The sequence below is a fragment of the Pleurodeles waltl genome, chromosome 2_2, assembly GCF_031143425.1.
Source record: "Pleurodeles waltl isolate 20211129_DDA chromosome 2_2, aPleWal1.hap1.20221129, whole genome shotgun sequence".
NCBI lineage: Eukaryota > Metazoa > Chordata > Amphibia > Caudata > Salamandridae > Pleurodeles > Pleurodeles waltl.
In genome coordinates this window covers 243,886,153-243,900,443 of record NC_090439.1, presented here as the reverse complement: position 1 = coordinate 243,900,443, position 14,291 = coordinate 243,886,153, and the positions used below count along the sequence as shown (strand labels likewise).

The 14,291-nt window shown below is 45.7% G+C and overlaps 1 protein-coding gene across 2 annotated transcripts in view; it reads right to left on the bottom strand.

Moving 5' to 3' along the window:
* MED10 (mediator complex subunit 10) overlaps nt 1-14,291 on the bottom strand; it is a 78,737-nt gene that overhangs the window by 43,200 nt on the left and 21,246 nt on the right. For both annotated transcript variants that reach the window (XM_069219706.1, XM_069219705.1), the window contains exons 2-3: nt 10,437-10,520; nt 9,831-9,933 (exon numbers count right to left, since the gene is read on the bottom strand). In XM_069219706.1, the coding sequence (XP_069075807.1) occupies nt 9,831-9,933; nt 10,437-10,520 (187 nt within the window). The remainder of the gene's footprint in view (nt 1-9,830; nt 9,934-10,436; nt 10,521-14,291) is intronic.

Sequence of the window (14,291 nt, the reverse complement as noted above, 5' to 3'; positions counted from 1 at the left end):
GTGCAAATGTTTACAACTTATTACTGTGATTTCTATAAAGCCAGTAAGAACAAGTCATTGTCAAGTCCCTGAGTTTATTTGTACATTTGTTGGCTTGTGGCAATTAATAGCTTCACTTTGACACATTTGTTTGCACATATTAGTCATTTCTGCTATAGCTAACCAAAGACTTTAGTTTGTGGAGAGAGAGCCAGCAACGCCATGTTTCGTGCTACTGCTACGTAGGGTAGCGATGTACTATATGTATTTTAATTAATCTGAATATATATATATATTTGAACAACAAGCTTAGTAGATGCACTAGCCTGAAAGCATCACTGCCTCAGAAAATAAAGTTAATATTGACCTACATTCATTTCTAACTGTATTTAATCCGGAAATCAAGGCAAATTAGCTTTCCACGTTTTTGCCTGCACATACATTATTCAGGCAAGTGAACACTGAATCCCAGTAGAGCTCACTGGTGGGGCAGCTGCACATCATATGGAAAAATGTTCCCACTTGGCTGCAGTTTCGCAGATGTGGATGCACATGCCTCAAACCATTCATTGTCTTCCAGGCCCTAAGTCGAGTGAAGGTACTTGGGGGCATATTTATACTCCGTTTGCGCCAAATTTGCGTCGTTTTTTTCGACGCAAATTCGGCGCAAAACTAACGCCATATTTATACTTTGGCGTTAGACGCGTCTAGCGCCAAAGTATGAGTAAAGAGCATCATTTTTTTTGCGTGAACGCCTTCCTTGCGTTAATGAGATGCAAGGTAGGCGTTCCCGTCCCAAAAAATGACTGCAACGCAAATGCGTTGTATTTATACTCCCGGGCAAAAATCACACCCGGGAGTGGGCGGGCCAAAAAAACCCGCATTTGCGCCTCTTTTTAACGCCTGGGTCAGGGCAGGCGTTAAGGGACCTGTGGGCTCAAAATGAGCCCACAGCTGCCCTCCCATGCCCCCAGGGACCCCCCCTGCCACCCTTGCCCACCCCAGGAGGACACCCAAGGATGGAGGGACCCACCCCAGGGACATTCAGGTAAGTTCAGGTAAGTATATAAAAAAAAAAAATTATATATTTTTTTTTGGCATAGGGGGGCCTGATTTGTGCCCCCCCCCCTACATGCCACTATGCCCAATGACCATGCCCAGGGGACATAAGTCCCCTGGGCAAGGGGGCATGACTCCTCTCTTTACTAAGACAGGAGTCATGTAAATGGCGTCTGGGCATCGTAAAAAATGGCGCAAATCGGGTGGAGGCGATTTTTTTGCGTCAACCTGACTTGCACCATTTTTAAGACGCCCTAACGCCATTTTTCCCTACGCCGGCGCTGCCTGGTGTGCGTGGTTTTTTTCCACGCACACCAGGCAGCGCCGGTCTGCTAGCGCCGGCTAACGCCATTCAATAAATACGCCGCCCGCATGGCGCTTCAGAAAGGCGTTAGCCGGCGCAAAACGTTTTGACGCTAAACTGCGTTAGCGCAGTTTAGCGTCAAAAAGTATAAATACGGGCCTAGGTGAGTTGTTGATTAGCTTACCATAGGTAAGGGAGACTGCTTTTCTGGGCATGTGCTCGTCCAATAATCTATCCGAAGGGATGAGGATTTAGGGAGCTCCTCCGACTTCAGTAATCTCCTTTGCAGTGCATGGTGAATTTGCAAGTACTGGGAGGTTTCAGTGAGTGCCAGTTGGTACTCATGTTGAAGTTCAGAAAACAGGGTCACCCCCTCACCCCTTGTGACCACAGATATGCCTCTCTGGAGAGGACAATAAGGTCCCACCTGTCGAAGCCACACTGGGTCCCCAGTGTGCCCGCTGTGTGGTATCCCAGATGGGAGTGGCCTTTGAAATTATCCCTTGCCAGCCCAAGGCTTTGAGTGCTGCATGCCAGAGAGTGAGTGCGACTGCTGTTGGCGCCAGCAAGGACGCAGTGTATGCTCCACCATGTAGGGCCCTAAGGTAGCCCCCTCTCTATCCATATGGTAGGCCTGTTCTCCCTCCGCGAGATCTACCTAGTGGTTGATGATTAGTTGCGCCGTCCAGCAATATTTCTGTATGTCAGATAGGGCAATACCCCATCATACCAGCTTCTTGTCAAATTTTTAAGAGCTATCCACGCTGGACCCCCATCCAAGAGTAGTGTACGTATTTCAGAGTCAATTGTCCGAAAGTAGGATACTGGGACCAGGTACACCACGATTTGAAGCACAAGGAGAAACCAGATTAGTGCCATCACTTTGAATAGAGCTGCTTTCCCCAATAACGATGCAGGCCGGATTCTCCAATGTTGGACATCTCTTGAGAGGCACACGACTGACAGCTCAAGGCTATGGGTGTAGAAAACATTTGGCTCTGTAATGACTTAAATTCCTAGGTAATGAAAAGCCCTCCTCTGCAATGTCAGATGCACAACCTCGGGTGTGGACCAGGTCTGGGACATAAAGCAAGATATCATCAGCGTAAAGAGAGATCCTGTCCTTCCAATCCTCTGTCCATATCAGTCCTCTTATCAGGGGGTCATGCCTAAATTTAAGTCTCAACAGGCTCCAGAACCAGGATAAATATTAAAGGGTTTAGTCATGTTTTTAGGCACATTATTTTAGCAACTAGGCCTGCCGCTTATGCCCTGTAGCCCAGTTATATTTAATTCCGCTTCATTTTATGCATATGCCACATTTGTGCTTTCCGCAAGGCTGCAGCAAGGTAGAGTTGCCGGCAAAGTGTTACACCGAGTCTCCAACATTCACAGGAACATACACGTCCTTACGTGAGGACATTTTCTCAGAACATCAGCTGTTTTATTATAAAACACTTTTCTGTTCCACACACGTTAGAGGGAGATTCCAGCCAGATGACCACAACCGCATGCTGATTGCCTTCGCTATAGCCGCTTGCTTAGACTACGGGACCCCTGGCCTACATGGGGATGGAGTCTTCCTAGACAACTTGCTCAGGTATGGGGATGATGTCTTCCCTGGGGGGAAACCTGAAGGACGGAATAGGGCTTATCAGGCTGTGCTCTAGCATAGCATAGCATAGGTAGGAACCACATGTATTATGCATAGTGACAGTATGGTGGGACTTTTCCTGTATTTCACTCTCCTGGTCACCCTTTTGCTTTTAGCGTGTTTTACCATCCTAGTGCAGCTAAATCAATAAATCTTATTGAACTATTCTCTGCCTTGGTTTGTCTTTGCATGTGTGAGACTAATGTAACAGAGAAAAGGATGAGATCTGATCCACCACGATTTCCCTGAGAAGTCATTCCTGTCATGTGCAGGGTTGCCACAAATCACTCCTTCTCTTGGGGAGATGAGGCGTTTCTAGTTGGCCTGAAACTGGATTAGGCAGACAGTTGTCACATGGTGTGGGATTGGACTCCGTTCCTCACAATTCAGGTGATTCTGCCGCCCAAATCTAGCAGCCTCATTAGGATAATGAGCGCCTATGTGACATGGCACTGCCAGCGTTTGGTCAGACACTAATTTTCAGATCCTCCTGAGCAGCTCTGGCTCACTACGTGTTAAAGGCACCTCAATACTATAGTAACACAAAAAGATGATGGACGGAGTGCTGACAATGCAAACACTCACCCCCAGTCATAGATCTGGGTTTAATCCATCGTTCTTTTGCTCACCATGCCACCCCAGTTCGGACCCAGCCATATGCAAATCAGTCTTGACCCTGTTCCTCATGGGAACAGTCCAGCCCGAACTGCCAGGCCAGGTCCTCCCTGGACCGGAAACAAGCATCCTGGGACCGGTTTCAGGGTATCACCCTTCTTCAGCCAGGCTAGCCTGATTCCAGTGGCACAGTGAGCAAGGGACCTACGTCTGGGCATACCCTTCCCACTTAGGGCAACATTAGTAACACAAAAATGTCAATACTATATACAGAGACGTCCATGGTATTGAGGATTTCCTCCTAAGCTAGGTAGGTAGTACCTACCCAACGCTGTAGGTCGTTCAAGCTTGAACCTTAAAAGGATCAATCCCAAACTTGGTGTCCTTATCGCTGAACCTGCACATTTACCATGGCGAATCCACAATGGGTAGCAATTGCAGTAAACATGTGACCACCCCTCACTGCTCATTTGCTAGGAAATGGCCTCAGAGCAAAGGGGGGATGGGGGAGTATTGGGGGGGGGGGTTGGGGGGGAGATGGTCTTGCAACATTTGTAGTTGAGGCTCATCCAGCCCACAGAACAGAAATACTCTACTCTTGGGTCACTTTTCCAGCAGTTGATGGGAACACTAATACATTTCATCACTACACACCTGCACAATACAGTGCTTATGCATACTTAAGATACCGCTATCTTTTCAAGACCATAATAACTGGATTGATGGTGCCCTACCACACACACACAATACTACACGTTAGGTAATCTGTGTAATGATGGTCCTACCTGGCCTTTATTGGCCACATATACACTGCATCCTGATGCAGCAATCTTGGCAGTAGCTGAGGTCCGCCGTATTTACACAGAGCTTCCAACAATTTACAGACTTTTAGTACAGTTTAAAATTTTAGACATTAAATACTCACTGAAGATGAAGGACGTGTCCCTATTCATCATCACAAGCCAGAGAAGCAGTGTATAGGAGTTGCACCCATATTATGAAATGTAAGCCAAAGCCCAGCTTGGCTAGGGCTTCAAACATGAACAGCCATTCAACTGTGTCAAAGGCCATTCATGCATCAAGTAAGAGCACAAGGGCATCTTCCTGAATTCCGGCTGCGTACCCTAGGAATCCTTGCAATCGACGTAGATTGAGGGAAGTACTTCTTGCAGACATCAAGCCAGAATGATTAGAATGGACCAATGTTGGGACCACCCGAGTGGCTAATAGTTTTGCCAAGATTTTTACCTCTGCATTCAACAGTGAGATCGGCCTGTATGACGTACAGTTGTCCAGCAGTTTGCCCCCTTTATGTACGACTACTATATTAGCTAGCCTTTCTTGCTTCTTTTCTTAAACATAGGCAGGAGATGGGGTGATACCTTAGATGCAGTGAGATTATAGAGTTCCATAGGCAGGCCGTAAGGGCCCATCACATTGCCCAAAGTTAGGTCTCTAATTGCCTGAACTACTTCCAATTCTGTAGGCTCCTGTTCTTGGTGTTCTCTGTCCGACTGGGAAATCCCTGGTAGTGGTATATCCAAAATGGCACTCAACACACTTCAGCTGTGGCAGTGAACGCCAGGGAGTAGATGTGCATGTAATAGCCCACAAAGGTATCTGCCATGTAATCTCACCTGCTCTCCCCTTACAGTCAGTATTTTGAGGACCCATTAGCTAGCTCATTCCTTCTTATCTAGCTAGGCCAAAAGTTGCCCTGCCCTATTACCAACCTTGTAGAAGCGATGCTGGGTCGTGCTGTGGCTGGCCCTAGCAGCTTCCGGAGCCATGTCCCTGTATTGCCTGCTCTAAAGTTAAGGTGTGTTGCAGAATATCTTGGCTGCAGTTGATGAGCCTGGACTACCTCTAGAATCTTCTATTCAAGTGTCTCCAGATGGCCCTATTTGTCTGCTATGAGCGAGAGGCCCTCGCCCTTAATAAATGCCTTATACGCCCTCATCCAGGGTCTGTGCTGAAGTCATCAAGTCATGATTCTCATCGTAGTATCTCTCTGTGGCTTTGAAGAGGCCCACGCGGATAAGGGATATCTTTAGGTACCAGGGGCTAAGCACAATGTGCTGTTGATTATGGGGATCAAGCAGACCGTAGATCGCCCAGACTACGGGATGGCCAGATATACCTCTGGCAAACTGGTGAACCTCTCTGAAGTGCTGGATTTGACAGGATAGTTTAAAAAATGCAATGTATATGTCAGGCGCTGCTTTGCCCCCAGAGTGGTATGTGTATTGCTGTTTTGTAGGGTTAAGGGAGCACCATGTGTCAACAAGCTCCAGGTCCAAAACAAAGTCCACCAGGGGAGAGCAGGAGTGCCACTCCCGCCTGTGGCGCAGTCTGTCTCTGGAGTCACAAATGGTCATGTTGAAGTCCCTGCCCATCACTAACCCACCGTTGAGGAAGAGGAGAGCGCCGAGCTCTGGGAATACCCCACCATGTCTTTACAGTGGGGTGGGGGGTATAAACAGATGATGTTGAGTGTCTGTTCCTCCCAGCAAGTGCCACGCATTTCCCATGTGTAACCCTCCAGATCTTCTGTACAGTGAGTAGCAGGGACCTACACAAGAGGATACCTACACCCATCAAGCCCAAAGTACAGCCTGCATGGGCCATCATCTTATACCCCCCGCCACCCCCCCATACAGCCAATGATCAAAAGGTGTTTCCCTGGCGATGCATCTCCTGTAGGAGAACCACACCTGGAGAGTGTCTCTTAAGGAATTGTAGTACCGCCCCTCTTTTGATTTTGTCACTCAATCCGTAAACGTTCCAAGAGAGTGCTTTGAAGCTCAGGGCAGCTAGTGTGGTTGCCATGGGTGTTTAGGGAAGATGGTCTGTGTGTGAGACAAAGCCCCTGCTGAGGGAGTCCCAGCCGTGTCTGCAACATGGTGTTGCAAACTTACAGTATGTCAAGAACACAATCAACAGAAGACATAAAAACCCCAACAAGACACCCATCTACCTAGTGGACCTGGGACTGCCCCCTCAAAACTCTGCGGAGCGCCTATCGCCCTAAGACAACATGATTAACAATAGGTGGCTAAGTCCAAAGAGCCCTCCATCTGTCCCTCCCCAAATTAGATGAAGGGTTACCAATGATATGTAAGTTACCGCAGAGTCATGCAGTTGCCAATAGAGGCAGCCTTCTCATACGCGCTTAGTCAAATTGACTGCAAAGACAATAGGATGTCTTGATCAGCAGATCAGTCTCAAATGGGGAACTGTCTTAGATGACCCTAGTGCAGACGTTCACAATGTCGGTTGTTGCAGGGAGCCGCATCGCTTCTGCTGGCTACTGTTCTCACTCCGCGGCTCCGGCATGTCAAAGTCTCGTCCTAGCCTCTATGATCATGCCCGCCAACTGTCCTCAAGCTATCTAGCTAGTCCCGTGCATCTTCAGGAATTGAAAAATACCCAGTCTTGCCCTCAGCCGCGACACCCAGTTTCACAGGAAGGGTCTTTGAATACTTGATCCCCCGGTCTCTCAGAGCTCTTTTATCTTCACGAAAAATGTAACGCATCTTTTGGACTTCAAGCGTATAATCCCGGAAGAAGTTAATGGTGGGGTTTTCAAAGTTAAGTGGCAGGGCACTGTAGGTCATCTATAGTATGACACTGTGACCCTGATAATTGAATATCCTGTCTATTATTGGTCTAGTTGGCATTCCTGGATTCGTCTGGCACTAGGGACTCGATGAGAACGTTCCACTGAGTAGTGGGAAAGCCCTTGAGATAGCAACATTTTCAGAACAAGGGCCCTCCACAAACAGATCGACTGCTGGCCCCTCCCCCGTTCAGGCACTCCAATTATACAAATGTTTTTACGGCGTTAACGGCCTTCGTAGTGCTCCAGTCGAGCCTCTAGGGCTTTGGTGGTGGTTCGCAGTTCACCTACCTGGGTTTTCAAGGCCATCGTGTCGACCTTGAGGCCAGCTGCAGGGTCCTCCACTTCCTTTACACAAGCTCTCATGTTATGCAGACCTGCCTTCAGTAGTGTGGCTTCCGTTGTAACCGAGCAGATTCTGGTCTCAAGGGAGCTGCGTAATCCTTGAACTGCTGCCATTATATCTTGAAGCTTGGGTGATGTGTCCCCCCCCCCCCCCCCCCCCCGGGACACCGGTTCTACTGGCACCTGTGCATCCGGACTCCCAGACTCCCACTTCGCATGGGCATCTCCTTAGGTAGCGCATATTTGTTAGCTTTAGTCTGGTGCGCCCCCCCCCAAGCTCGTTTGCCCCCATCTTTTGAGAGTGCCCCCACAAACTCCTCCAGCCGGTTGTCTTTGGGCCAGGTATCAAGGGAATTGGAGGGGGAGCCAGGGTCGACAGTAGTACTCACCGCCGCCTGCTATGGGGCACTGGGTGTGCATCCCAGTGCCTGTCGGTTTCCCACTGTTTATTCCTCACCTCTCCCTGATGAGACTACTTCTGCCGTGGCTTTCCTTCAAGATGCAAATTCAATAGTCCCTCAGACCAGGAAAGTGTGCCCCTCTGCAGAGCTCAGCCAGCAGTGTGTGTGCACACCGCGGTCCATACCGGTCTCACAGTAGCGCACCACCAGGCCGCCCTTCTCCGATACAGGGCTCCAATGTCTGGCTGCTCCTAGTGTTCTCCCATCATATGGGTAATGGCAGTATTGCTTGTCACCACTCCCCTCCCCACCCAGGGCTCTGGAGGAGTGGGGCACTCGGTTGTAATACACTGAAAATCAAGGGAGGCGCCTCGGGCCCAAGTCCCTTACAACCTAGTACCTCGTCAGCAGCCTTGGCAGCGGCAGGAAACTCTTATTGGCAGCCCCACTGTTGCGGGATCACTCTTTCATATGTCCTTCACATCGTATTTCATGTACGCTTCTGGGCCACAAGTCTGACAGCGGGCCACACTAGACCACCAGGGTTCTCACCCTTGTTAGAATGTCAGCCAATCAGTGAAGGGCTCAGTGGCTGTCTGCCAGAGCCACCGCCACCTTCCAGTCCGTTGGGGTGGGGTCAGCTCCACTATTAACCCAGACTGCTAGGGCAGGGAGGTGGCCACACAGTAACTTTCTTGCTGCCAACCGCTTCAGTTGCCTCCTCACTCCCTGAAGGCTGCAAAGCAGTCTCGATGGATGAGTGCATTCTCTTGAATCACTGATCTGATTGGGGGGCCCGGGCTTCAGTGCGACGGCCTCACACTCTCCCCGGTCATCTCAGCTGCAGGCCATCCTTACGCACAGCAGGGGCCTTGTTGCGCTGCACAGGTCTCACCATTGTTTGGCCTTAGGAAAATAAAAAATATTGCAATGGCATCCCACTGAGGATTTGCATGCAGGTCACGGGCTGCCCGCCAGAAGACGGATGATTCTGCAGCTTGAAGGATGGGGTTGGGGGGGGGGAGAATTACAACAATGGCTGGCAGCGGCCATCTTCCACGGTGGTTGGAATTCCCTAGAGCCTAGGTTTTAATTAATTATTTATCTCTTGCATGTGATAAAAGGATTAGCCTTTAATAGGGGAACAGTACCTAGAGGCAGTTTTACAACAAGACAAAACTGCAGTATAAGGCAATAAAAACTATTATTAATACACAATTATTTTCTCAAAAGCAGCACAGTAATGCTAGTGAACATTATGCACACTATTATAAAATGATCACCCCTTTAGTTTTGGTGAACTAAAAATCAGCATTTCTAATTTTGTGTAATTAAAAGTAAACAAACAAGAGCACAACCGCCAAGTACTAGTTTAAATTCAGGAACAACAAAAGAAGCATACCTGCTCACGTGAAGGCAACAGGTGCGATCTGTTGACCATGAAGCTATGTTGCTACAAACTGCTTGGGGTGGAGGCAAGGGTTGACTAAGTTCAGACTACTATGGACAGGCAGGGAATCCACCAATTCTGTCGCTTTTGGGCTTCTCAAAGCACGCAAAAAAAAAAAATCAGATCTCACTTCCTACTTTCCTTGTGCAAACCTCATTGCAAAGAGTTTCTCAACAAGTGGCAAACAATGACAGGCTGTTATAATCTGGAGTTCACTATCTAAGAGTACATGATGCCGATGCGAAAGGTGTTGGAGGCACTCTGAGCCAATCTCCAGGGAATAGTCTGCCACATGTTAGAGTCAACATTTTCCCTACAGAAAAATTTGCCCCAAAACAAGGCAACCACATTTCAAAACACATTCAGTTAATACAGTAGCTGTCACTACAAGATGGAAACCTTACCTTCATTGTATCAATTTTGCCCTTCACTTGTTCGTTTTTAGCCAATGCCCTTTCCAGGCACTCTTTGGTGTAGAGCTGGGGATTACGTCCTTGATCAATGTATCTGTAAAACCAAAGAAATTCCATAGATTAAAGTAAAAATAAACAGATGTTGAGGTGTATGAAAGGATGGGGGCAGGTTACTGCATCCACTTCATTCTTTTATTTTTTAGGTTTAGATGTTATATTTCTTTCAAAAGGGTGCAGCTAAAGATGAATGAATATATATCCTGAAAAGAAAGAAGTCTCCTCCAAACCAAGAAGCTATTCACTTGAAGAAAACACCTACTTCTATATTCTCTCAAATGGGAAATTAACCTTTTTACAATTTTAATTACAACAGGTAATGTTAAGGTTGTAATTAACAAGTGTGAGAATACAGAGGGCTGTGTTTCACTGATCCAAGTGTCAAATAAGACAACCCAACCAGTTCTTGCATGTAAATCACTGAGCAGTTCAGAATTCACGTCTTATAGTGTGACAACAGGCATTTTTTTAAAACCGTACAAAGAGTCATAGAAGGAATTTAGACATATAAGTATATAAAACAGCAACAACTATACTTACTCAAAAACCTCCAACGGCACACTGATATCATGTAGTTGTTGCCGGCATTTATCAATATCTTGCAAACCCGAAACCATGAAATTCCTACAAGTAACATAAAATTAAAGAAAGTTACATGTCACTTGTCTGAAAGACTGTGTTTCAATAACATGGTTCTTTAAAAAATTATGGCACCAAGAGCAGTAACTGGAGAACGAGGCAAAGAGCTAGAAAGTGAGGATGGGATAGAGTTAAAAGGGTGGACTGGAGAATGGCCTCCAGTGTTGGGAGATGGGAAAGAAACCAGTACTGGGTCAGCTGACTGCTGTCCACTACACACAGGAGTTTCCTCTAGGATACAGCGGGAAAAGCCGCCAGGGTTGAAAGACCAGCAGTTATGGATGCATGGTGGCGAAGTGAAGTGGTGGCATTGGGGACTAGACAAAATATCAGTGGTTACCCTATGGCGATTTAGGCAAGTGGTAGGGGGTTGTGGAGCGATGTGGGAGGAGTTTGAGTAAGAAACCAGGGAGCACTAAGGTGATATGGTCACATCTGAAGTGGTGGCCCAATAGGGAAACTAGTAGCAGGGGTGAAAAGCCAGGAAGAGAAATGTTGGAGACATGAGTGAAAACTCAGTGAGAAGCAAAAGTATCATTGTACTTGTTGCAACGTACAACTAGCATTTTTGCGACCAATAAATATTTTGACACTGTCCTACAAGATTGGTTTGTAAAATTCATAATCTGTGTTGGCCACATTTGACTTATCTAATAAAAATTAATCAGATAGGCTGCAAAACAAAAATTGCAACTCCAACTGGATACAATCACAGGCATGGCGATCTGCTGATTTTTGCAGACCACTATAACTGCGAAAGCATTTAAGTAAAGAAGATGTATTTTAAGCAGCCTAGTTTCTTTATTGAGAAAGAAAAAAAAAGGTCTGAGAGAGGGCAGTGCTCCTGTGGACCCCTACTACTCCCCAAAACTTTTTCAACAATGCACCCCCTTCACTTTTGCGAATGGGTTATCACCCCAAACTTAGGAGTCAGTAACTTTTCAATAAATAACAAATGGGTACCAGATTTGTAAGTGGTTTGCAACAAGATTTCCATTTGGTATTTGGAAGACGCCCTAAACAAGCCTCTTCAAAACAATGAATCTGTATTTAGGCACAAACCAATTTTAGAAGGCAGTAAAACCTTAGTGACTACTAAATGGCTTAGGTAAATGGCCAAACATTTTTTTGTGGTCGCAAAATTCCACTCTGAGTACTTGTGACTGCAAAGAAGTGTTTCAGACATCTGGCCCACCTTTGATACACAGGAGGTAAAATGACTAATGGGAGAAGATTGGATACCACTGGGTCTTAGTCTGCCAGTTGCATCAACTATGCAAGTTGCCATTAATGTGGTGTGATCTTCAAGGACAGACTTTGTCTGGACTGTTGTCACAGACTGATCTTCAAAGGAAAAAAAGAGGGATGTGTGAGTTTAATAAAAGTTTAAAACAAACAAGTGCATACACCGAGCAAAACACATTGAATTGCACATAGTCTGTTACTATAATTGTTTCTGAATAGCTAAATCAAAATAACTCCTAAGAAGCCAGATTTCGAGAACTTTGCGATAGGGATTGGCACAGTGGCATGGTTCAACATTAGCATTACATAAAGAGTCCCTGATTCCATGAGTATACAAGTGGGTCCCAATGCTGGTCCTATGCGGATATGCCTACATTTCCTTCTGTTACACTTGACAGGGGCTGAAATACAGTTAAAAAAAAAAAAAAAAAAGTACACATATATACATATACATACACACACAAAAGTTCTCTCATGAGGCAACGTCAAAACGTAGTAGTGTGCGTTAACTGGAATATGGTGTGATGAATAGAAGCATTAAAAATTCAACAACAAAAAAACCTTGTTGTAATAAAAAAAAAAAAACGAGTACAAAGAGCCAGAAGCTCACTTATTTTTCTAGATGCAGAGATAGCCTTTATGAATGGAAAATTCCAACGTCATTGAATTTTTGTCCCCCTGAACTCCAAAATGTTTGATCCATTAGAGACTCTAGCATTAGGCAAATGAAAGCTATTTAATGCCATAGAGCAGTGGTTCCCAACCTTCTGACTTCTGTGGACCCCCACTTTATCATTACTGGAACCTGGGGACCCCCACTGAATCATTACTGGAATCTGGGGAACCCCCCCCCCCACCCCACTCAGGCATTACTGAAAGCTGGGGACCTAATCTGTCAATATTATTTATTTGTTTAAGTAGTCGTGGACCTCCAGAGGTCCCTGGACCACAGGTGGGGAACCACTGCCATAGAGCCCAAATGGAAAGAGACCCTTGTGAATAAGCTTTTTCACTGTGACATTTCTCCTAAATAGATAATAGCTTGCCCTCAACAGAAATAACACATTTGTTCTTTTTGTATCAATCACTCTACAAAGTACTGGATGGTCTGTGCTGGGGTGAGAAGATCTGTCAGCAGTGTTGCTGATATCCAAGTCTTGCAGTCTTTTATCACCATCAAGTTCAAAGTAGTTTGGTGCTGCAAGTATACCTGAGCAGATAATCATCATGACGATTCTCTACATGTCTCTTTATGGGTCATTCTTTGGATTATTTGTGACAACGAAAGGGAGTGATTTCTAAAGAGAAAAGGCCAAGGATTTTACGTTCTATCTTTGGTGTTTGTCATGACTGTCTCACCTCACTATCAACTCATTAAAAGCTGTGGCACTAACCAACTCAAAATAAGTGTTTGGAAGCACAGATAATAGCATCCACACAAAATTTCTTCTCTAAAAGTCTCTTAGAAATCTTTTTCTGTCTCGAAAACAACTCAACAGGCTGGTTCAACAAACCCATTGGCAGCAGATATAATAACAGAGGATAGCAGTGATTCCGGCAGCTCTCAGCGATCTGGAATACTGTGTTTCCTAGGATATTCATCCTCTTGTTTTCTTTCTCCAGTAGAAATGTTGATGTTAAACCCTGGGCATTACATTTTGCTTTGGCCTTTGTCGGAATTAGAAACTTTGGAAGGGTATTTTTTCAAAGGAGCTTTATGGGAAGATGTTCTCACCAATTCTTCCATCATCTTTACAGGACACAGAGAAGATGGGGTGAGAAATGTGCCCATAAATGGTCAATAAGTACACAAACCAGAGGAACCTTTGGTCATCAGTTTACGTAAGCAGCAGATTTCGTAAGCCTGTGAAACAACAGTGCAAGTCTCGGTAGTCACTTTTCATACTACCTACTAGAAACGTCAGTCTGCAACTTCATCACCCACGTATAAATAGATCTGTGGAGGGACTGAATTTTGTCACAAGGGAGAGTGGCCTCTCCAATCAGTTTGAATCTGTATCAGTACATGATGTAGTGTTAGAGGGGCAAGGACGTCGTGGATAATCAGAAACATTAGAAAGTTCTCGCCTGAGAAGAGAGTGATCATACCAGAGAGGGGTCACATTCAAGATTTCATCACCCTGGTCTTCCCTTATCCTTTTACATGTTGGTATTTTAATATCATGAGGATAATGAAAGTGATATATGATATGATTGTCTGGACATACCTTTTTCTGGCACAGTTTCAAAGGCCACTCTTCGGTTGTAATGTTTCCTAAATTAAGCCAGCAGATAAAAGCAGACTCTTTCAAAAGCTACTTTATTTTGCAACAAGAAACACTACTGACTTCAGACATGAGTAGAAATTCCAGCTGTTATGGATTGGGCCAAAAAGAATTAAACTGTGACAAATATGAAATAAATACCCTTCTGGATCAAGATCAAGTAGTTGGTTTCAGGCAATGAGCATCAAGATTCCATTGGTGAACAGTTGTCTTTTATGCAAGAAAG